The sequence below is a fragment of the Aricia agestis genome, chromosome 1, assembly GCF_905147365.1.
Source record: "Aricia agestis chromosome 1, ilAriAges1.1, whole genome shotgun sequence".
NCBI classification, from domain to species: domain Eukaryota; kingdom Metazoa; phylum Arthropoda; class Insecta; order Lepidoptera; family Lycaenidae; genus Aricia; species Aricia agestis.
Window position 1 is genome coordinate 25,887,690 of NC_056406.1, and position 23,337 is coordinate 25,911,026.

Genomic DNA, 23,337 nt, shown 5'->3' on the forward strand with positions numbered 1-23,337 from the left:
TATTTATTGAGCATGACACTCAGTAGCGTTAGCGACAGTCAGCTGCCAAACTGCGAAAAAATGAAACGAACACGGCTGATAATATTGGTAAGATATTAACCGTTAAATATTCTTTATCGTGCACAAGTGTAGGAATGTGATATAATAATAGAAGTGTTTTACCTGAAATAAAACACATATTAAATACTTACCTTAGTTAAAGTTTACAACCTTGAGAGTGGCAACCCTAGTTTCCACCACATCTTTTGTCGTTTTCCTTCCTTTTCCTCCTATATAGCTATCTTTCTCGCTCGCACGATCCCCACCAGGTAGGTGGTCGAGCTGCAATGCCAGCTGCGACCTGTTCCTCATTGTGTCGAAAGGAACCGCCAGGCAGAAGTTAAATTTGTAAACTTTAACTAAGGTAAGTATTTAATATGTGTTTTATTTCAGGTAAAACACTTCTATTAAACACTTGACATTAGTTAAAGTTTACAACCTTGAGACCTGTTTGTTATCGCCTGGTGGGTATAGTAAACCTAAATTTAGACGCCAATGTGATTAAAGTTTAAGAAGCTGTGCTATCTTAAAAAGGAAGAAGTTAAAATAAAAAGTTATTATAATATTACAACAGCCTGTATATTATATTGATATTTGATAAGTGCTAGACTACAGCTACAGAAAAATAACAATTAATTCTCAGTAACAAGGAGGTAACAGTTACAAAATCATAATAGGATTTTAAACCTTACACGACAAATTTGAAAATCATAATAATTAAAAAGTATTGCTTTATATAGCATGGTAAGACTATGTACAATAATAAATATAAAAATAAGGAATATTATTGCAATAAAATGCATTTGTTTGCATAGAAAAAAAAAAAAAAAAAAAAAAAATTAACAAATAAATCTTAATTAATAATTTAAATAACAAGATTTTAATTGTAATACTGCTGCTAACTACTGCTCAATATGATCAATTTAAACAGAGTTAAACAAACTTATAACATCGCCATTACTAACTCTTGGTATAACTTCCTTGCAGTAAAATCGAGTGAAAGTTGTTTTTGACCTCCAGTTTCCTCCAGAAAGAATGTCATCTAGTGGGCAGTTATTTTCCCACCTTTTTGAGGCAACAGCGGATCTCAGACTTCCTGGGGTTGCTATCACACCTGCTTCTATTAATAGTGATTTTACCCAACCTGCTATGAGTGTGCGAGAGGCTGCTTTTGGTGGGCCTCTGATATTTAAAAATAGATTTGGAATTCCTGTTTGCTGTCGTCTCTCCTGCAACAGAGTTTTACATAGCTTTACCCAATAAACCGGATCAAGATTTTTACTCTCAATATTGGAGTGAAGTCTCCATCCAGACTGTCTATATGTAGCAGTATCTGTTTTAGACCCAAAAATTGGCCATAAAATTAAGGAATCATTTTCCTCTGAGTAATGCTTTGAATCGGTGGCTAATAAAGTTAAATCATGGACCCTGCGACCCGAGCAGAGGAGTAATAATATTGCAGTTTGTCGAGAAACAGCAAATATACTAGTCTCGTCTACAGTACAATTGCGTAAGTATGTAGTTAAAATGTCAATATCCCAAATAACTTTCCTTTGAGTTATTGGTTTTTGTAAAGCTATAGCTTTTAATACATGACATACTAGTGAATGCGAGCTCAAACTGCTTACATTGTTAGGGTTGGTTAAAGTGGCTACCACGGATTTATGAACATTAATTGTGTTATAAGCAAGCCCATCAACAATATGTAAATCTGCCAAGTAACGAGCAAGAATTTGTCCTGATGGTGCTAACGGATTTATACCCTGCTGTTCTGACCATTTTAGCCATCTCTTCCAAGCCGCTGTATACGTTTTCCTTGTCGATGGGCGCCAGGAGGCTTGGAGCAGTTGAATCTGGTCCTCATTCCAGTCTCTTAGGCTCTGAGCCCACCCCCACATTTCCACACTTCTATTACCATCTCTTGCACTTTGGCAGGTGGTAGGCCTGTTGCTGTGTCTATTAGAACTTGTGGAAGATTCTTTATGGTGAAGGGCGGTGCTACTGCTCGCGCCTTCAGGTCTGGTCTCCAAAACGCTCGTTCCCAACGAGGAACTACCAGGAGGTAAATTCCTCGTGCACGGTTCAGATGTTCTAGGACCTTCGGAATAAGGTACGGCGGTGGGAATATCCATGCTATGGGAAAATTCCACACCTGGGAAAAGGCATCGTGAAACATGGCAAGGTGGTCCTTCTGGTCTAGGGACACATAATTCATGACCACCTTCGCCCGTTCCGAGGCGAATAGGTCTATCAGGGGAACTCCGAACTTCTGGAACACTTTCTCTGTGCCCTGGGGGAGTAGGTGCCATTCGGGAGGAGGCAGATGACGAGAAAGATGGTCGGCGTGGCAGTTGTATTTGCCCGGGATATGACGAGCTTCTACGTGAATGCTGTGCCTCTCCAGGAGACAAAATATAAGCTTTGTCAGCTTCATCAAGGAAGCTGATTTGGTTCCCCCTTCTCGTCGAAGAAACGCTACCACAGTCTTGTTGTCGCATTGTACAAGAATTGTGGAATTGCTCAGTTGTGGACAGAAAGTCTGTAGAACCCTGAGAATTGCAATCATCTCTTTTTGATTGCAATGTAATTTTTTCTCCCGATCTGTCCACTGACCTGACACACTGTGTCTGTCCAGCTGAGCTCCCCACGCGACGTCTGATGCGTCTGTCGTTAAAAAGTGTTCTGGGGGTGGAACGTGAATCATCGATTCGCGGTGACAATTTTCTAACCACCAATTCAATTCTTTTTGTGACGTTTTTGGCAATGTCACGAAATCTATTCCCTTTTTTAGAACTTTGTTGAGGTATGTTAGGGTTTCTCTGAAGTGTAACCTGCCGTAAGGAACTGTAAAGCTCGCAAAGTTCAAACTGCCTACTACGCTCTGAAGGGTTTTGGATGAAATTGTCTGTTCTCGCAGAACTTCCCTTAGGCGTGATTGTAGTTGCAGTATTTTCTCGTCGGGTAACATTTTTTTGTTGAACCACGGGTCCCAAAGGATACCGAGAAATACCAAGTTCTTTTGAGGCCTCGTTATTGACTTTTGATAGTTTATCTGCCACCCCAGATATTTTAGCCGCTTCAAAGCGATTTGGACGTGAGTGTGTAGTATTTCGCGGTTTTGATGTACGAATAGATAATCGTCCAAGTATACTAGGACTCGAATGCCTTCGTCCCTTAGTGTCTGGGCTATCCAATTTGAGAGAGCTGCGAATATCTTTGGGGCTGTACTGAGACCGAACGGTAGACTTGTCATTTGCAATAATTTCTCTCGGTATATTAGCCGAAGAAATCGTCTGTGACTGGATGCGACTGGCACGTGGAAGTACGCTTGTGAAAGGTCTATTTTGCATAGCCAGTCGTTTGGTTGGAGAAACTTTTGTACTCGAGCAATGTTGACAAGTTTGAAGGGCTGCTTTGCGACGTAATAATTCAGATTTTTTAAATTGAATATCGGCCGATTGGTGTCGTCGCCTTTGGGGACTAAGAACATAGTCGAGATAAAACTCGGAGAATGAGGTACTTCCTCCAGCACACCTTGTCGAATCATTTGAAATATGCTCTCGGACATGGCCTCTGACACTGGAGTCGCTAAGGGTCCATGATTTTTGGGGAGAAAAAGAGGAGGTCTGCTTTGAAAAGGTATGCGGTACCCTCTGATTACCTTGAGTAACGTGCGAGGAGCTCCCAGAAGCTTCCACCGTTGTGCAAAGTGTATTAGTTGGCCCGCCTCGAAGTAGTCAGAATCGTCGTCTGTTATTTCCTGATTGAGGGTCTTGTGGACCACGTCTCTTATTTCCTGTCGCTGATTCTTGCCGGTTATTTTTATTTTGTTGCGGGTTGCCACGGGGGCGAAAGGAACCACGTGTATTATTATTGTTGCCAGCTCTAGTAGAGCCAAAAGTACCCTGCGAGGGTCTGCTGTAAAAATAACCCTGCGAGGGTTGGTTATACGACGAGCCCTGCGGGGGCTGTCTTTGAGCTACACTCTGTGGGTGTGCTCTTTGATTATTAATATCGAACCCCTGCGGGGGGCGAAATTGATTTTTATTCGATGCCTGCGAGGCATGTCTCGAGCTATTTTTTGGAAGTGGGAGAAAAACTTTTCTTACCCCACCTGCTTTTTCTAAAGCTGAGGTCAGTTGCCCCGTATTAAAAATGTGTTCGTTAGAGGGCGGTATTTTACGTAATGTCGATTTTAGTAACGGATCCCGCACATTTTTTAAAATTACATCTCGACGCATTTGAATGGTTTCAGCCCGGTGCCCACAAACTAACTGCAACATGTCCGAAGCTACTTTATTATAATCGCCTTGATTAAATAACTCGACTACTTTGGAATGTAAGTCGTCAGCGTTTACCGCATTATTACAATCTCGCGCCCAAGAGATGAGTTTATTTAGACTGTCTTGCAACAATTCTTTTTGCTTTAAAATACAGAAGGAAAGAGCACCGAAACATTTATCATTATATGCAAGATGACGCTGAGCGTCATATGCTTTGATTTCATCATTTACTTCTAACTGGGTGAAGCCCGGAAAGTGATTATAAAGTTTCTGCACATCAGCATATCTGACATCGAACCACTCATTTTTATCAAAATGTTGAAAATTTTGTAACATTTTAAGGTAATTTTCTGGAGCCCTAGGTATTGCTGGCTCTTTCAATCTGACTTGTAATTCAAAATTAAAATCATTATTAGCAGTAGCAGTATCATTTGAGTTATTAATATTATTATCGCAATTATCACAATCATTAAAAATGTCATAGTCATTAATATTTAATAAAGAAATTTGATCTTCATTTAAATTCAAATCACCAGAATTAGGGTTCGTATAAAAATTAGTATTATTTAATTCTTTTTGATTTACACAAGGTTCGCCTTCATAAATATGTCTGCGTAGATCGGCTACCTCATTAGCAACTTTTTGTAACAAATCATATTTGCGAATAGATTTGCCCCCCCCTTTTTTAACAGAATTACGGTGCGACCGTTTCTTTTTGCGTCGAAAATCTGAATCTGAAGAACTAGAGCTACTACTATCACTAGATGAAGAGCGACTTGTAACGGATTCCCTACGCCTTTTCTTCGTTTTTTGTGTGCCAGATGGCCCGGCTACAGGTTGGTTATCATTCGCGATAGTCTCATCCATTATAGCTAAAATAAGAAACAAGAACGTCAGTGCAAAGCGAACATTAACCTATTAATTATTCATTAGTCATTATGAAATATTAAAAAAAAAAAAAATGCGGGTAGTTGTTAAAAATCTAAAAATAGAATAACTATTGAAAAAGTTTCAAGGACAAGGGCCTTGTCTAAAATAAAATCGGATGTGGGTACCCACAAGTGTTTCATAAAAAACGAAAGTAATAAACTATTAATAAACTAGTTAATTCACTTTGTACATTCAGTATAATGTATTATTAAACCTATAAAAAAGGACACAAAATAAGAAATATTCTCTGAAACAAAGAATTATAATCCTTTTTGATATTTAAGAAATTTAATACCACAAAAAGGCTAAATCGAACGGCAAAAATCGTTAGAACAAGGATATTTTCATGTGTTTCAGAGCTCTATTAATAAACGTATTATAAAGGACTTACCAATATCTGCGGTAGCACTTTGATAATGATTATGAGTTATCAGAAGTGAACCGCCCGTGATGGGAAACTTGACGCCAATGAGGAACAGGTCGCAGCTGACATTGCAGCTCGACCACCTACCTGGTGGGGATCGTGCGAGCGAGAAAGATAGCTATATAGGAGGAAAAGGAAGGAAAAGGACAAAAGATGTGGTGGAAACTAGGGTTGCCACTCTCAAGGTTGTAAACTTTAACTAATGTCAAGTGTTTAATATCCAGAAAAAATCACTTTTGTGTTCCATCGAAAGTTTCTACCACTTTATTGAAACGACCGACTTGTCTTCTTGACTGTTTTGACTTTATACTTGGACTGGGACCTGACTGATCTGACGATTTACTTAGAAAAAAATAGCCGTGTTCGTTTCATTTTTTCGCAGTTTGGCAGCTGACTGTCAACTTCATAATTGAGTGTTATGTTCAATAACATCCCAGTTCTGACAGAAATTGTTAGGATTTTATTGAACATGACACTCAATTATGAAGTTGACAGTCAGCTGCCAAACTGCAAAAAAATGAAACGACTATTGTATTTGTATTATTCCCCGCGTTCCAGATGACGTTAAAAAAGCTCACGCTCAAGACCGTAGTTTTTCCCGTTCCACTAGCATGTGAGCGTCAGTGATACAAACCCAAGTGGAACGGATTTAATGGATCGTTTTGAGCGTTTTGAGAAAAGTTAAAAAAAAGAACTAAATAAAAGTAATTGTTTATATTTAGTTACATTTATTTTACAAATAAAATACATAATATAATATTTGTTTCGTTTTTAGTACTTATTACATTTTTTTTACTGAAGTAATCATACTGATATAAAATAAAATTTAACTATATTAAAAAATATAGTTAAATTTATTTTGTTTCAGTTTTCACATTGAATCATATTATAATAACAAAACCAAATACCTACTTTGAATATTGACTATTGTCACATAAACGTTAGGTAACAATACCGCGTAATGCTAAGTCAAGTACGAGTAAGTCAACAGGTACAGGAGAGATGAAAATTAGTAATTAAAAGAAATCATTTGACCTTTCATTTAAAACAATTTCTTTTCCAATCAAAATATTTTATTAAATGTTATTTAATATAATATGTATTTCAATTAAAATGTTATTTGTAATGAAATAATATAAAGTTTTTTGTCTCTAGTCTCTCCCAGAAAACTTTCCGAACATGGCTTTCGTGACATAGTTACGTTAAAATTTAAAAAAAAACTAGAACGCCCACTTTGACCCATCTTCGTCAAGGGTCGTTTTGAGCGAAAATGATGACGTCATGAGTGACGTCATAGCCGGCCGACGTCAAAACGATCCCGGTCGCCAAAGAGAACGACAGAAGGGGACGTTTTGAGCGTTTTTGTCAAAATTAACGTCTTCTGGAACGCAGCCATTATAGTGTTGTTTTCCCGCCTTAATATAATACTCGACACTAGCCATGGTCATATATCCAAAGTGCCATTATCCAAAGTGCCATTATAAGAAAAAAAATCCCGGGTTGTCATTGTCAGTTGTCAATTTAAAAAAAATCGATTCCCACGTGCAGTCTTGTTACTTGTTTAGATTAAATAAAATAAACATGTTCTAGTAAAAAAATCGATAAAAATATAGAAAAAGTAAAGAATAACTTGAGAGGTCTCTATTATTGGTATGTACAATAAGATATTAGTTGATTCTAATAGGCTTACACGAGACTCTTATCTTCTCATTAGTATCAACAGTAATTTAACCACGTTTTACAGATCGAACATCCCAAAATGACGGAAGAAAAAGAAATCACATCTGAAAGCAACGGACAAGAAAACAAAGAAAGTAATGTTGATGAAGAAACAGATCTAGACAGCGCAATTATACGCCAAGTGGAATATTACTTCGGTAAGTTATATTGCATTACTTATACCAAAATCTTGCGAAGGCAACCCATTACTAATGTATCAAACCACATAAAGTTGTATAGTGCATCAATAAATGCATTGCATGCCCCACAACCTTAATGAAATTACGAACTCAAAATATAGTTGTGTTCATAACCTCAATTAACCCGTCGATCGTGGAAAAACGAGACACAATAGAATTTCTATTGTGTCTCTGTTACCAGTGACCATATGGGGCTTGATGAATTTAATAAGTACTTACTATTACTTGTTAATACAAAAGTGTCTGTCTATTCATTCTTCATACAGATAAGACGTTTTCATAAAATTTTATGTACAGTTCACACCTGCTAGACATTACTATTTTTTTTATGGAATCAGAATCTGCCAAAATGTGAATGTGAAAAATGTGAAATTGATGAAAGCGATGTCAGCTACATATTACTCTCATAATCATGTACTGTTGGCTGCACAAAAATTTGTTTGATTATTAAGTGTCAAATTATATTAGCGCAGAGTTGAAGTGCATCAAAGCGAAGTATCTAAACTGAACATAGCAAATCCAACCTTAACTCCGAAGCCATAACTCACACATTAATTACATCTGAGACCTTTAAAAAAAAGAAAAGGTTGAATTTTCTGTGTACAGTTTTTGGGAATTCACATCGCTGCGCTTCGACTCTGCTCTATTATAAATTGACCCTAACCCATCAAGTCTCAAGCGGCGGCAAGCGCAGGTGCCGCATAAAAATTGAAAATCTATTGTGTCTGTGATTTTCACGATCGAGGTATTAATGTGATTTGTTATTCATTTAGGGCCGATACACACCAGAATGACAACGCAGCGGCGAACACTTTCAGTGTCATACAATTTTAAACTTTATCTTCATTATTGTAATACACACAATATCGCTTGAGAAATCCCGGCCACATGACGTTCCAAGTTTCTCAAGAGATACTATGTATTACAACAATGAAGATAAAGTTTAAAATCATATTATGGCACTGAAAATGCACACCGCTGTGCTTCCATTCGGTGTGAATCGGCCCTTAGGACACAGCTCAGTTTTCATCAATACATTCTATAATGTCTCTATTACAGGAGACGTGAACTTGCCAAGAGACAAATTCCTCCGGGAGCAAGTAAAGCTCGATGATGGCTGGGTCCCGCTGGAGATTTTAATCAAGTTTAACCGTCTCGCCAAGCTCACCACCGACACTGAAGTGATTGCAGCCTCTTTACTGAAATCCACATCTGGACTTCTTGAAGTGAGTTAAATTGTCAATTGTTAAACAATGTTAAAATTGGAATATTCAATAAAAACAAATCAAACTTGTGATTAAACTAAATTTGTCTTAATGCCTGGAATATTATATTGTATCTATAACATTAACTAAATAGATAATATAAAAATAGTTGTAGCTTAAGTAAAAGTACAGCGTAATTCAGAAAACTTGTCAGGAGAAGCATAATACCTTTTTATTTAAAAATTCTTATGAAATTACAAAGATTTTGTTTTTTGTCCCCTGAAAACTTTTTACACTTATATCTGTTATTTTTACATTATTTATTTCGCTTTTCATTGGATCTTGTGGAGATATAATTAGTCCTAAATAGTAAATAGACATTATGCTACATACTCAAGCTGGGTTCAGTTGACTGCTATGGTGGCTTCTGTAGTATTGGTCATTAGCTTTGTTTTTTCAGCATTCATTTTCAGGCCTACGACTCTGCTCTTTTCCGCAAGCTCCTTGACCATGCACTACAGTTATCTAGGGTCTTCCTCGAGTAGGATGTTGTCATCTGCGAATCTCAAGTGATTGAGTCTGTTACCGTTGATATTGAGGCCATAGTTTACTCAATCCAGTTTTCTAAATATGTCTTTCAGCATGGCGTTAAACAGCTTGAGGGATAATGGGTCCCCTTGTCTGACTGATCTGTAGTAATCCGTAGCTAGTTGGTGGATTTCTCTGTGGTTTGTCACTTGTTTGGATTTCTTACATCTTAGATTGGGTATCCATTCCATTCCCATTTCTCTTAGTTCTCTGAAGGCTTTTCTCGTTTCGCCTGTTTTTTTAATTACCTCTTCTAGTTTTTTCGACCTTGCTTATCTGTCTCTCCGTATATTTTCTCGTATCTGCTTGCTGAGGCTTGATATTTTATTTTGGTTCTCTTTGCTATCTGATTTGATTGACAATACTGCTTTCCTCTTCTCTAGTAGCTTGATTGTCTTCTCACTAAGTATCGGGCTTTTAAATGTCTTTACATTCCTGAAATTTGATAGCTGCACATCGATATAATCATACTTTTCAATAACACTTTTGTCAGAGTTTACCATTTCCTTTATTGTCTTAATAGATGATTGATCTATATTGCCATATTATTGTTCTGGAGTCAGCAAGTTATTGTTTCTGTGTTTCCTACCTAGTTTTGATGGTGAACTGGGTAATTTATTTGACCCATATTTTTCGCGGGTGCCTAGATAACAGGCCGCGGGCTACCAGGTGCCAGTGAGCTACCGGTTCGGCACTACTGCTGTAAAGCTTCGGCCAAACCTACGCGACAAAAGCGACTGCGAAGCGGGAGCGTCTGTAACGCGGGAGGTTCGTGTCAGCAGAGCGGGAAGAATCTACGGCATCGTAGTCGCGCAGGTGTGCACACCAGTTTCGCGTTGCATACGCTCCCATCCCGCGTTACTGTGTCAGTAGGTTTGCCGAAGCCTTAATCCATAGTGAGAAGTAGAGAAGAGATTGCAAAGACGGGACTATGTGGCATAATCTGGATTCAGCAAGAGGCCTATGTCTTAAGACAACCAACAACAAAATAAAATTTTAGTGTAATTTGTAAATGTAAAATATTTGTTGTGAATTAAGGCTTATCCTATCCATAATATGTCCTGTGTCAGGTTTCAGATGACAATAAAAAGATTCGTAGGAGCCCTGAAATGCCGTTGCCAGAGATGAATGAGGAGAGACGCAAGGAGCTTCTCGCTCGGACTATCTACGCCAAAGGGTTCCCCAAGGATATCTCATTGGATGAGCTGATGAAATTCTTTAAGCAATACGATGAAGTGGAGAATATCGTTATGAGGAAATACCAGGACAGGCAAACAAAGAAGCGAATATTTAAAGGATCTGTATTTGCAACATTCAAAACTAAGGAACAGGTAATTTATTCTTTCGTTTTACTAACAATTTGAACTTTGTGAGATGAGTAACTTGTAAATGGATGGGCCACCATGTGATGCAAAATAACAACTTCATCATGAAATGTAAGTGTTGTTACCTCGTGTTGTGGGATGTCAGACTTTGAATGTGCTTATGTGCAACAAATAAGAGATGTATTGTACAAGTTTTATTAACACTTACCACAAGGCATCTTAAAGATCAGGCTATTAAAGCATTTAGCAGGCGCACCTTTTCATACATTTTTGAAAACCATTAATTTTGCTAACATCACTTATATGATGAATTATTTTAAAATTACAGGCCACAAAATTCATGGAGGCAAAAGATGTGAAATATAATGACACAGATCTCATCATCCTCTGGCAAGAGAACTACCTCCAACAGAAGCAAGAAGAATATGCTACCAGGAAGGAAAAAAAGGAAAAGAAAAATAAAGATAAAGATGTAAGTAGGGACCATAAAGTTAGTATACCTTAAGAAGAGAAAAAAAGAGCTGAGCAAGCATGATGTCACTATCAGTAACACTGCGTTGTAGAAAGAGACGTGTGATACATGACAGCAGAACCATTTTATCTGTTTTGACAGTCGGTCTGCACTTATCAGCACGTTGACAATTTGAGCTCTAAGAAAAATATATAATGTATTAAGGAACATCATTTTCACACACGTAAATAGATTTGTACGTGTGTACACAATAAATATGTGTGATTTATTCAATTTTGGTTTCGTTTGACAGCTCAGGCCATTTAGCCGAAATTTTTACGTTTTCGCTTCGTTATAGAATCGCCGATCAAAATGGAATTGACATTAGACGAGTCGAACGTCAACGTCATATTAACGAACGCTTATGTCAATTCCATACATTTTCATCGGCGATTCTATAACGCCGCTCACCCTTTTTGCTCACCCCCTACAATAGGGATGATGACAAGGTCAAAGATTAGCGAATTTTGTTAATAAAATAAAGAAATCACGGTAAAAAATAAGGGTTCCCAAAATTTCAGCTTGATAGCATTTGTATTTTTTTGTTATGCGCCTTCAAAGTTGGATATTCAAGTTGAATTTTTTTCAATTAAATTTCTCAATATTTGTATACGATTCAATAACTTATGCAATTAAAAGCAACTTTTGTTATGAAACCACTTTTATAAATGCAATATTTAATATACCTGTCAAACAAATTTGTCTCCCGATGCGTACAAACTACGAAAGACTGACGTCATACTTTCGTAGCACTTTGTATGGAGCGTTTCGGGCAGGTCTTTTTTATGAGATATTTGAATTGTCATATCTTGGTGAATTTTTAAGCTATCAGAGTCATTCTTCCAACAATGTTTCTACTTTTTAAATGTCTTTCAATTACCGATACCGTTTGTCTATTCCGCTAGGTATATTAACTTTATGGTAAGGACTAAAATGTCTGTGTGACTGTTACCTCTTCACGCATACATGGCTGAGCCAAGTTTAGCATTGGAGAGTTTTCTTTATGGAAAAATGTACTGTTCCAGTGCGATACGCGCGGGCGTCATCTAGTACGAGGGCTGCTATTTATGTATCCGGAACTGGCCACTTACAAGAACAATATTTAAAAAGTAATTACAACATTTGAAAATAGAACTCTTTGGTTGAAGAATACGGCCGTGTTCGTCGGCGTATTTTTGGACAAACCTTTTATTGCGCATGTCCAAAAGATGTCATGGCAACGCCATAACAAGTTGCTGGTCAAGTCGTAAACAACGTCTTAATTGTTTATTCATGATTAAAATAATAAAAGCTAAACATAATTTATACATAAGCCAAAATTGTCTAACAGCCGCACAAATAATTTATTTAACACCACAGACGTAAAAAAAGTACGGACGTAACCTTCTCTAATCACGAGTGAAGCCTAGTTATGGCCGCCCGTGTAGGACGTGTGCGTGATATGAGGGTTGCCATATAAATTATAAATTTCCCTACTTTTAAATTTTGTAAACTCAGACAAGTTAAATGTATTTTTTATACTTAAACATATTTTTATGTTTTTTTTTGCTTCAGAAATGTAAGCGGTTGTTAAAGATGTCATAATGAAAATATTATTTTTATGACACTATAGATAGAAAAAAAACACATGTTACGTACAGAGAAGTATATTATTTACATAACATTATTAGTAATAATGATTATGTACAAACATTTACAATAATAAAATTATTACTAGCTATTTGACCGAGCTTTGCTCGGTATTCGATAAAACACGAATAAAATGACATTTTCTAAAAATAATTCCTAGCTAGACAGATTTATCGCCCCCGAAACCTATATAAGAAACCTGTATACGAAAAGATATAAGATACTTAAGTCCCATAACCCGTTTCATCAAACAATCAAGTAATTTTAAATAAATAATGGCTTGTTAAATCAGTTAACGGCCTGTTAGAGCTATCGAGAGTTCTACCATGCGCTAACGTCAAATCAAATCACCTAACATGGTGTTAAATTTATTCCTGGTCTAGAGGTCCATTCAATATTTTCATTCCTACTAGGTCTCAATGACGCTCGGGTGACTACACCAATAGCACCTTTCCTCCCCTACTACTGAAGGAAATCTAAGACAACAATTTTATCTATGGACGCTTACGCCACGTCAGTCTAACCCCGTGCTAAGTACCTGAAGGACTTGTGTTACCAGACAACGGAAATATATTTAATACTGTTATACTATACATATATTTAAGATTTTTATTATATGATACACATATTTAATACACACCCATGACCCAGCAACTTTGAAAACTTTTTGTTCCGTCGGCAGGATTCGAACCCGCGACCCCCGGCTTGAAACACCGACAGCCCACCCACTGAGCCACAGAGGTCGTCAAACAACAGTTATATCCACTTTTGTAAATTAAGAAATTAATAGGGGTGTAGACTATTTTTAGGAAATATATTTATTTTACAGATGTACCATCAAGGAAGTTGATTCCTATGCAACTGACAGACCAACGTTATTTGGTCGAATACTTATGTCAATTCAATGTTAATTGTGATCTGTCGGCTGGGTTTAACGTAACGCAACCAAACTACTTATGTCCCCGATTTGCATAGGAATCAACTTCTCTGATAGTACATAAGTATTTTGTTACACCTAAAAATATGTATAAAAATAAATACACTCTTATTTCAATAAAAAAAATCACTTATTAAATATAAAAAAATATTATAAAGTTATTAAGTAAAATATGTCCATTTTCGGTAATTCTATAATACAAACTCTCAAAAAAACAATAATTTGTATTAGATTTCGTTTACTGTCTACACCCCTATTATTGTATTCCTGCCTAATTACTGGTTAATAGTATGCTAAATACTTACATGACACTAATAAAAGACAATAAAATTATTTGATTATTTAAAAATAATTTAAAATTTTCCCCGGTTTGGGGAAAATTTCCCCACTTTGTTATGGACATTACTGACCTGTTGAAGTTGAATTAATATTTACATTATTTTATCAAAATACTTTAAAAATATGTTATCTTACCTATGAAATATTATTCCTTGATGTTTTTTGTGTAAAGTTGTATTGTTCTTGCACCATTTTACAACACAAGATGGCATATTTATTTTTATTTATGAATGACAAAGATGTGTCACCGCGATGCAGTCTAATTGCGTAATGGCGGTACGATCGGCTTATTACAGTGCTAGTGTTTGTGCAAGATGTGTACATATGATCGCCTGGGCTTATTAAGGGTGCTTCACTCATTTCTTAATGGCGATCCGTCCGTATTTTTTTTACGTCCGTGTTTAACACTATGATAGTGTTTGATTATTTTATTTTGGAAAATATGGATATGGATTACTTGGAAAATTTTAAAAATTTAATTGTTTTTATTTTATGAAATAAGAGGGCAAACGAGCAAACGGGTCACCTGATGGAAAGCAACTTCCGTCACCCATGGACACTCGTAGCATCAGAAGAGATGAAGGTGCGTTGCCGGCCTTTTAAGAGGGAATAGGGTAACAGGGGAGGGTAGGGATGGGAAGGGAAGGGAATAGGGGAAGGTAGGGAAGGGAATAGGGTAGGGGATTGGGCCTCCGGTAAACTCACTCACTCGGTGAAACACAGCGCAAGCGCTGTTTCACGCCGGTTTTCTGTGAGAGCGTGGTATATATCCGGTCGAGCCGGCCCATTCGTGCCAAAGCATGGCCCTCCCACTGGTTTGTTCATTGCAACGCCACCAACAAATTGCAATTGGGTTAAATGTCAAGTCGTAAACAGTTGTCGTTGCCATGGCATGACATGATTTGGACATGCGCAATAACTAGGTTTTGCAGCGAATGCGCTAAAAATTACGCTGACGAACACGGCCTACATTTTGTTTCATGTGACTGTCAATTATTTTTCCATTGTGGCGTCATTTTGAAAATTGCGTGTCTTCATTTGCCATGGATTTAACGCGTGAACATTTTCGTGCAATGATTTACTACGATTTTCGGCGTGGGCTAAATCAACAACAGTGCTTTATTCAACTCACCGCAACTTTTGGAGATGAAGCACCATCAAAAACCACTGTTTATCACTGGTACAGTGAGTTTAATCGTGGGCGGTCTATGCTCACGGATGAAAATAAGGAAGGTCGCCCAAAAACAGCTGTTGTCCCACAAAATATAGATGCTGTGCGGGAACTAATAATGCGTGATCGTCATGTTACATATCGCGAGATAGAGGCGTCCTTAGGCATAAGTATGACGAGCATACATAAGATATTACACGAACATTTGGCTGTAAAAAAAATATGTTCGCGTTGGATTCCGCACAACTTGACAATCGATCAAAAACGGGCTCGTGTCGATTGGTGCAAAAAAATGATAAAAAAATACAACCGTGGTACGTCAATAGCCGTTTATAATATCTACACAGGTGATGAATCTTGGATCTATGCATATGACCCCGAAACTAAACAACAGTCAACGATGTGGGTGTTCCAAGATGAGCCGAAACCAACAAAAGTTACTCGTGCAAAAAGTACTTTGAAGCAAATGGTCGCCTGTTTTTTTGGAATTAATGGACATGTGGCTACAGTGCCATTAGAGAATCGTAAAACGGTTAATTCTGAATGGTATACGACCATTTGTTTACCAGAAGTCTTTGAAGAAATAAGAAAGGACAACCGACAACGCAGAATCATATTACATCACGACGATGCTAGCTGTCACACCTCAGCTGAAACAACTCAGTTTTTGGAGGGTCAAAAGATCGAATTGACTGGTCATCCGCCGTACAGCCCTGATTTGGCACCTAACGATTTCTTTTTATTTCCATACGCGAAGAACAAATTACGTGGTCAACGTTTTTCGAGCCGCGAAGAGGCTGTTGATGCGTTCAAAATGCACGTTTTGGAGATACCTCAATCAGAATGGAAAAAGTGCTATGAAAATTGGTTCCAGTGTATGCAAAAGTGTGTCGATCATCGCGGCGAATATTTTGAAAAGCAATAAAACCATATTAAATGATATATGTTTGTTTCTTTTTTTAATTCCGGATACATAAATAGCAGCCCTCGTATTACTTAAAATATATCAGGGGTACTTAAATCCAATCTCACTAAGTATGTGATTTAATTCAGGGTGTAACAAAACAAAGTGGTAATACAGGGCGTGTATGTGTCCTTATAAGACAGCCTTTCCAAAAGTGGGCGATAACGCCCCCTTGTGTGCGCTGAAGGTGTGGTGTGGGACCCAGAAAAAGAATGGGGGTGTTGTGTAGAGGCTTGGGCTTATTTTATCTGGATAAATTTTAAAACATAATTTGTTGGCAGTAGACAAATAAGTTTGGGAACCCCTGTTATAAGAGTTTACTAAGCAAGTAATAGAGCTGAAAAGAATTACTTTTGACTTCTATATTATACGAGCTTTTGCCCGCGGCTTCGCTCGCGTTAAGAAGTATTATTATATACAAACTTTCATCCCCTATTTGAACCCCTTGGGGTTGGAATTTATCAAAATCCTTTCTTAGCAGATGCCTACGTCATAACATCTACCTGCATGCCAAATTTCTGCCTGATCCGTCCAGTGGTTTGGGCTGTGCGTTGATAGATCACTATGTCAATCAGTCACCTTTGAGTTTTATATATTTAGATTAGTTGAATACATCATGAAAATTTTTAATAAAAATATCCTTTTTAGGGTTCCATATTCAACAAGGAACTCTTGTAGTTTCGGTCTGTCCATCCGTCTGTTTGTCCGTCCGTCCGTCTGTCTGTCTGCGGTTTTGCTCAGAGATTGTAGGGCCTACAAAGCCGTAATTCGGCATGAATGTACATCTTAATGACGCAGACAAAATGGTATGTTATAAAAACTTAAAAAATATTTATTTTACGCTACACATCAATGGCGGGGTGATTTTTTTATCGCGTCCACCTGTGGGGACTGAGGTGTCGTTGGATAAGTTTTTTTTAAATATTACGAGTATTCATAGATCATTTTCCGATAACGATTAAAAAATCTTTAAGAGTCCAGTGTCCCCTCCTTCTACCAGCCAAACGGTTGCTTCTGGTAATGTAAAAAAATTCACGGGAGTAGGAAATATACTGAATTTAAAAGGAAAATGATGACGGCTAAGAAGACTTCATAAGTTATTGAGTAATAGTCGATCAACTAAAAAAATGTATTCAGAGAAGAACAAAGGAACTTTTTGTTAAAATTCCTTTGAACGTAACTGAGATGATTCTGTTATTAGTGTGAAACACGTTATAAAATATTATGTGCATTCATTGACCGTACAAAAATTATCAAAAACTAGTGGTACTACGGAACCCTATATTGCGCGTGGCACGACACGCACTTGGTTTTTATGCTTAAATCCAAGTATTAATTAAATTTAATGATTTTCCAGGCAAATGAGGAGAAAGATGACTTCAAACTCCCCACAGGCACAGTTCTACATTTCACCCAGTCTAATGAAAAGATGAAGAGAGAAGACTTGAAGGAATCCTTAGATACTTTAGGTATGATTTCATTTTGTCACAACATTCAATGCACAAAAACATCGTTTTCACTCTTAGCACTTATGACACGTGCGCTTTTTCTGCGCGTACGCGGTTTGTGGAAATGTATGAAAATAAGCTTTATGTAATTTAGCAGAAAACCTCAAAAATATTGAAAAAACTCGCGTCTGAACGCGCACTTACGCCCGTCATTTTATATGAGCATATATAATGACGGGTTATGACGAGTGAAAAAAAGAAGAATCGGAAACGGCGCGAAAATTTTTTTTCTTTAAATTTCGAGAAATATACAAAATTTTAAAAATCCGCTTGTACAGTCCCTCAATGATAGATTTTTATTACATATAGGCGCAGCGCAGACGACAGACTATCCGTGACGCACTTTTTAGTCTGTGAAAATAGAACCTATGCAATTATATGCAGTAACGCACACGACGCGCAAAAAGTCCGGGGCGGTACTGCATAATATTCAAATTACATAAGTTCATAGGTTCTATTTCCACAGACTAAAAAGTGCGTCGCGGATAGTCTGTCGTCTGCGCTGAGCCATATTATGTACTAAAATATTTAGGGCGAAGCCAAACGAGCGTAATTTGTGAGTCGTGAGCCGCAGAATTTCTGCCGGGCAGAATTTTTTTCATACAAATCACGACTAACAAAATTACGCTCGTGTAAATCAAACATAACTTTTGTATGAAACTGAATGCAGCAGAATTCTGCCCGGCAGAAATTCTGCGACTCACAAATTACGCTCGTTTGGCTTCGCCCTAACTCAGTTGAATTTGAAACCAAACACTCGTAAAAATTACATGCATCTGAAAGCCATACTCAATTTTTTTTAATTATAAAAGTTACCGTAATAAAAATCCTGTAAATGTACTTATTGAATTTTATTATTATGAATCTAAATATTAAATCTAAAGAGAAATCCCACAAATGTGGTAAACTGTAAGCTAATTTTTCTTATTGTTTTTACAGGGGAAGAGATAGCGTTTATAGACTTCAAGGTTGGCGATCCAGAAGGTTGGATAAGATTTGCAAAGGAGAACAGTGCAAAGCAAGTGGCAGAGAAAATTCCCGAAGGCAAATTACGGATCTGTGACACAGATGTTGTGTTCAAACTTCTAGAAGGCGAAGAAGAAAAGAATTATCTGGAAAAGACTGTCGAGGAAATGGCTAAAAGGCGCAAGAATCAGAAGAATTTCAAACAGAACAGAGGAAAGAACTTCAAAGGGCGACAGGGGCGGAAAAGGAAGCAAGACGATAATGGGGACGCGACGCCTGCGAAGGTCAAAGCTAGTTAGTACATAGTATATGAATTATATTCTAAGTATCATCCAGAAGTATTAAATACTTTAAATGTATGTTGTGTATAGAGATGGGCACGTACCTGGGTATTTACCCATCTACCCGGTATTTACCCTCACGTACCCGGTAAATACCCGTATCTACCCAAAAGGGCGGGTAGATAAAATTCAATACTTAAGTCACAACCACCTCAAGAACGGTAATAGCTAGAGAGTTGAAATTTTCACAGATTGTGTATATCCGTTGCCACTATAAAAACAAATACTAAAAGCAAAATAAAATTAATATTTAAGGGGGGGAACCCCCCCCAAAAATTAAAATTTTTGGGGGGGGTTCCCATACAACAAACGTGTTTTTTTTGGCCTTTTCTGCTATCTTATCAATAATAGCAAAATGTAGGTACTTGAATTTTTACACAGTCTTTAGATGGATGTTAACTTTAATATTTAATATTAATATTAATATAAAATAAAAAAATTAAGAGGGGCTGCCATACAAAAAACACAAATTTTGTCCTAATTTTTCCTCTATAATGGTACGGAACCCTTCGTGCGCGAGTCCGACTCGTACTTGGCCGATTTTTTTTATTTACATTCTATTATTTTATTAATAATTCAAAATATTTAAAAAACCTTTAAAATATTTAAAAAAATATTAGAAAAATATTAGAAGACCCTTGAAAATTACTTTTAAAATAGACAATTTATAAGTACCTGGTTGAAGAAATGATATAAAAAAATATGTAGGTATAATTTTTTATTATTTATACATATAACACGTCCTATCTTATATAAAACCTGATTTGCTTTGATTTGCTTCTGATTTTTTTAACTTCTCATTCTGCTAGCGATCTGACTTCTAGACATTGAACTAGTCGTTTTGAATTTCTTCTTTGTATGGCACGCATCCATTGATGCGTCTATATATTTACTATTTATCTTTATTTACAGAAGATTTTGTGGGGCTCGTCTTTTTAATCTTTTGAATGTTTGGTTTGGTAGAGTTTTTATCAATTTTTTTGCCAATATATTGGGATGTCATTTTATCCTTTTACAATAGTTTTGAAGGGAGTTTTTAATTTACTCTTTTACATACTTGATTTTTAGATCATTGTAGGTTTGGCTATTCGTAACATGATATGGGGCTCCAGTTATTGAACGCAGGGTTTTAGATTGGAATCGTTGTAGAATTTCTGTGTTTGATGTGGAGGTTGTGCCCCACAACTGCATCCCATATGTCCAGATGGGTTTGAGTATGCTTTTATACAAAATAAGTTTATTTTATCAGCCAGTAAAGCTTTCGTAGCTGCTTGTCTAAAGCCTTTCTTTTGTTCCATGTATGTGTTCTCCATGTTAATCGCCTGTCGAGATAAAGTATCTAACATCGTTTAACTGTGGTATTTTTATCCGATTAAGTTCTACTTCTGGACATGTTTCGTGTCTTAATGTGAAAGTTACATGGACATATTTATTCTCGTTGGCTTTTATCCTCCAATCTTTTAACCACTATGATATTTCGTTTAAGGTTCTTTGCAATTTTGCCGATGCTCCATGGGCTGTTTGGTCTACTGCGAGGATTGCTGTGTCATCTGCGTATGAATATGTCAGAGCTTCATCAGTACTTGGAAGGTCTAATGTGTTTAGAAGGTAGAGATAAGGGCCCAATATACTGCCTTGCGGCACTCCTGCTTCGATTTCATGGAGACATGTGACATTATCTCCGTACTCAACATAGAAATATCTATTGCTGAGATATGCGTTTATAAAGAGGTAGAAGTTTAAGGGTGGCTTTTTACGAACTTTATACAACAGTCCAAGATGCCATAATCGATCAAAGGCCTGTGATATGTCCAGAAAAATAGTAAGATTTGCTTTCAAAAGCTTTTTGAATTTCTTCTACCAGTCTGTGTACCTGCTCCACGGTCCCATGCGCTTGGCTTGCCCGAATTGGTGATCGGATAACAGTTTACTCGCTCTGATTTCTGGCATCATGCGTTTCAGGAAGAGTATTTCTAAGACCTTGGAGGGCACTGGCAGAAGACTTATAGGCCGGTGAGATTTTTCATCCTATGGATCTTTTCCGGGTTTGAGGATTAATATTATAATCTCTACTTTACATTGCGGGGGGACAATTTTTTTTTTAAATACACGCGGATTTGTGTGAGATATTTGATTCTACTTTCTGGTAGCTCTTTTAGTATTTTTGGTGAAATGTTTACGCCAATTTTCATGCTGGGGAAGATTGTTAAAGTGGTTCCCTTAAACGAGGATATACCATTGGTGACATTTTTGTGGTGAACGCGCTGACTTGTGTTTTGGTGCGGTTAAATTAGACTGAGTTACGTCTACCCCATTCCACCCCGAGAAATATGCGAGAAGTCACATTATCTGTACTATCATATGCATAGCAATGAATGCCGTTGGTCTGTAACATGTCATTGATATGCTGTATGAATAGGGTAGGTGATAGCACACAGCCCTGAGGGATACCAGCGTCAACAGATAGAGTATCAGAGCATTCACCATCAACTACGACTGCTAAGAAACTTGTGACCCTCTTGCATTATTTCTTGGATGTATGGAATCTTAGACAATAGTGAAATTGTATATATCCAAACTGACAGCTAGTATTAAGGCGATTGAAACTATGGGTATCCATAGTTTTAATCACCTGAGCCAACGATGATTTAGATACGCCAAGAGAGCCGAGCCGAGCCTTAGTAATCCCTGAGCATCCAAGTGTCGAAGGGGCTGGCTATTGGTGATGGACTCCATCATCTTCGAGAAGGCTATAGCGATTGATCTGCTGTTGGAAGAATTGGAACGGTCACATTTTTTAAGTATCGGGTTCTCAAAAAGCTGTCTTTCAAGAAGTCGAAACTATGTGAGTAGGATAGTTGAGCCAAAAAAGACGCGTAAAGACCGGAGCCAACTCTGGAGCACTCACTGGAGCTACTTGCACTGAGCGCTGATAAAACCGAATATCCGACATGACGCTCATACTTCGTTACCATAACCAACCATACCGGTTGGCGGTTTCCGCCCTCATCATAAAGGGTCGAGTTGGACGACATGAGGACATGTCATAAGATCGGCATTCTCTTTTGCGTGTTGAAGGAAACACAGTGCAAGCGCTGTTTCACGCCGGTTTTTTCGGAGTCGACCCATTCGTACCGAAGAATCGCTCTCCCACGGTTAAAAGGGAATTTTTTCTTTTAAGTAACGCACAGGCCAAGAACTTTTTATATTTGATCATTAGTTGCGTTTATACAAAAACAGTACTCATTTACATAATACATTAATTTGCATGTACATAATATATAGGTGTCAAGACTGTAAAGGTGCCTCTTCACAATTGACCATACTGGCCCACTACTAGCCATCGCCATTGTGTAAACGGAGTAATGGTGTATGATGGCGGACGATTTTCAGGCGTGGCGCGCAATGGCGTGGCCTGCAGTGGGTCATCGTGACATTGTGTACTGGTTATATAGGAAACAAGATTTTGCACACGTGTTCCTCTAATAAAGTAGGCATCCACTATAATTGTATTTCACAAAATTCTTACCTCAAAGAGGTTTTATACCTTGAGGTTGTAATAGTATAGGCTCAAGGTTAGTTAGTGGAACCTTATAATTTCTTAGACACAATTACACAACAATATTTCGTATTAAGTGCCTACAATTACTAACAAATATTGAATTACGAGAACCTATGTATATTTCTTTTGAAATAAGCAGTTCCTTTGTGTCGTCTTTCTATGTCAATGTCTATGTGAATAGTGTCTTGTGTGCAATAAATGTTAAATAAATAAAATAAAAAATATATGAGAATTTTTCAAAGTTTACCCTAAAGGAGGGATGAATGTTTTGAAATTTCGCACGCGTGTTTCCCTTAACGATGAAGGCGTCCACTAAGACGATTTACTCAATTCCCAAAACTTTATCACCATTAAAAGGCAGTATACTTTAAAGAATATTAATATCACACATACAAAACCAAAATTTACGAAAAAAGTTCAAAAACACAGCGTGACATGCGGCCGAAATTCATGAAAAACATGGTTTTGTATTGCAAACATACATTAGTTTAAGACTTAAAGGGGTTTATTCGAACAGTTACGAACTAGTGACCAAATTTGCATTATTTAATGGAGGTTTTACTAAGGATTTACTAAAAAATATATGTGAAAACGTACGCTGAATTATAAATACCCACCATTTTTGGGTATTTACCCAATCTACCCGGTAAATACCCAATCTACCCGGTAAATACCCAGGTGGGTAGATTGGGTATT

The 23,337-nt window shown here is 37.3% G+C and overlaps 3 protein-coding genes across 3 annotated transcripts in view; 1 reads left to right on the plus strand and 2 right to left on the minus strand.

Annotated features, from left to right (window-relative positions):
* The window catches only part of LOC121731046 (caspase-like), a 33,023-nt gene that overhangs the window by 9,031 nt on the left and 655 nt on the right, over positions 1–23,337 (minus strand). The window lies entirely within an intron of this gene.
* Positions 1,060–3,291, minus strand: LOC121730978. The gene is made up of 2 exons (XM_042120281.1): positions 2,221–3,291; positions 1,060–2,172 (listed from the first exon to the last, which is right to left on the minus strand). The coding sequence occupies exons 1-2, from the start codon at positions 3,005–3,007 to the stop codon at positions 1,913–1,915; spliced, it is 1,047 nt and encodes a 348-aa protein (XP_041976215.1). The 5' UTR covers positions 3,008–3,291; the 3' UTR covers positions 1,060–1,912.
* On the plus strand, positions 7,253–19,095 carry LOC121730904 (la protein homolog). Its single transcript, XM_042120152.1, has 7 exons — positions 7,253–7,326; positions 7,421–7,553; positions 8,655–8,821; positions 10,459–10,719; positions 11,042–11,185; positions 17,622–17,733; positions 18,712–19,095. Exons 2-7 carry the CDS (start codon positions 7,436–7,438, stop codon positions 19,035–19,037), a joined length of 1,128 nt encoding a protein of 375 aa, XP_041976086.1. The 5' UTR covers positions 7,253–7,326; positions 7,421–7,435; the 3' UTR covers positions 19,038–19,095.

Bases quoted from the DNA above. Each gene is read 5' to 3' on its own strand.
- LOC121730978 (XM_042120281.1), bottom strand. From the start codon at position 3,007: ATGTTACCCGACGAGAAAATACTGCAACTACAATCACGCCTAAGGGAA. The intron at 2,173-2,220 runs TTGCCATGTTTC...ATTTTCCCATAG, and splicing joins CCTAGACCAGAAGGACCACC to CATGGATATTCCCACCGCCG.
- LOC121730904 (XM_042120152.1), top strand. From the start codon at position 7,436: ATGACGGAAGAAAAAGAAATCACATCTGAAAGCAACGGACAAGAAAAC. The intron at 11,186-17,621 runs GTAAGTAGGGAC...ATGATTTTCCAG, and splicing joins AGAAAAATAAAGATAAAGAT to GCAAATGAGGAGAAAGATGA. The intron at 17,734-18,711 runs GTATGATTTCAT...TTGTTTTTACAG, and splicing joins GGAATCCTTAGATACTTTAG to GGGAAGAGATAGCGTTTATA.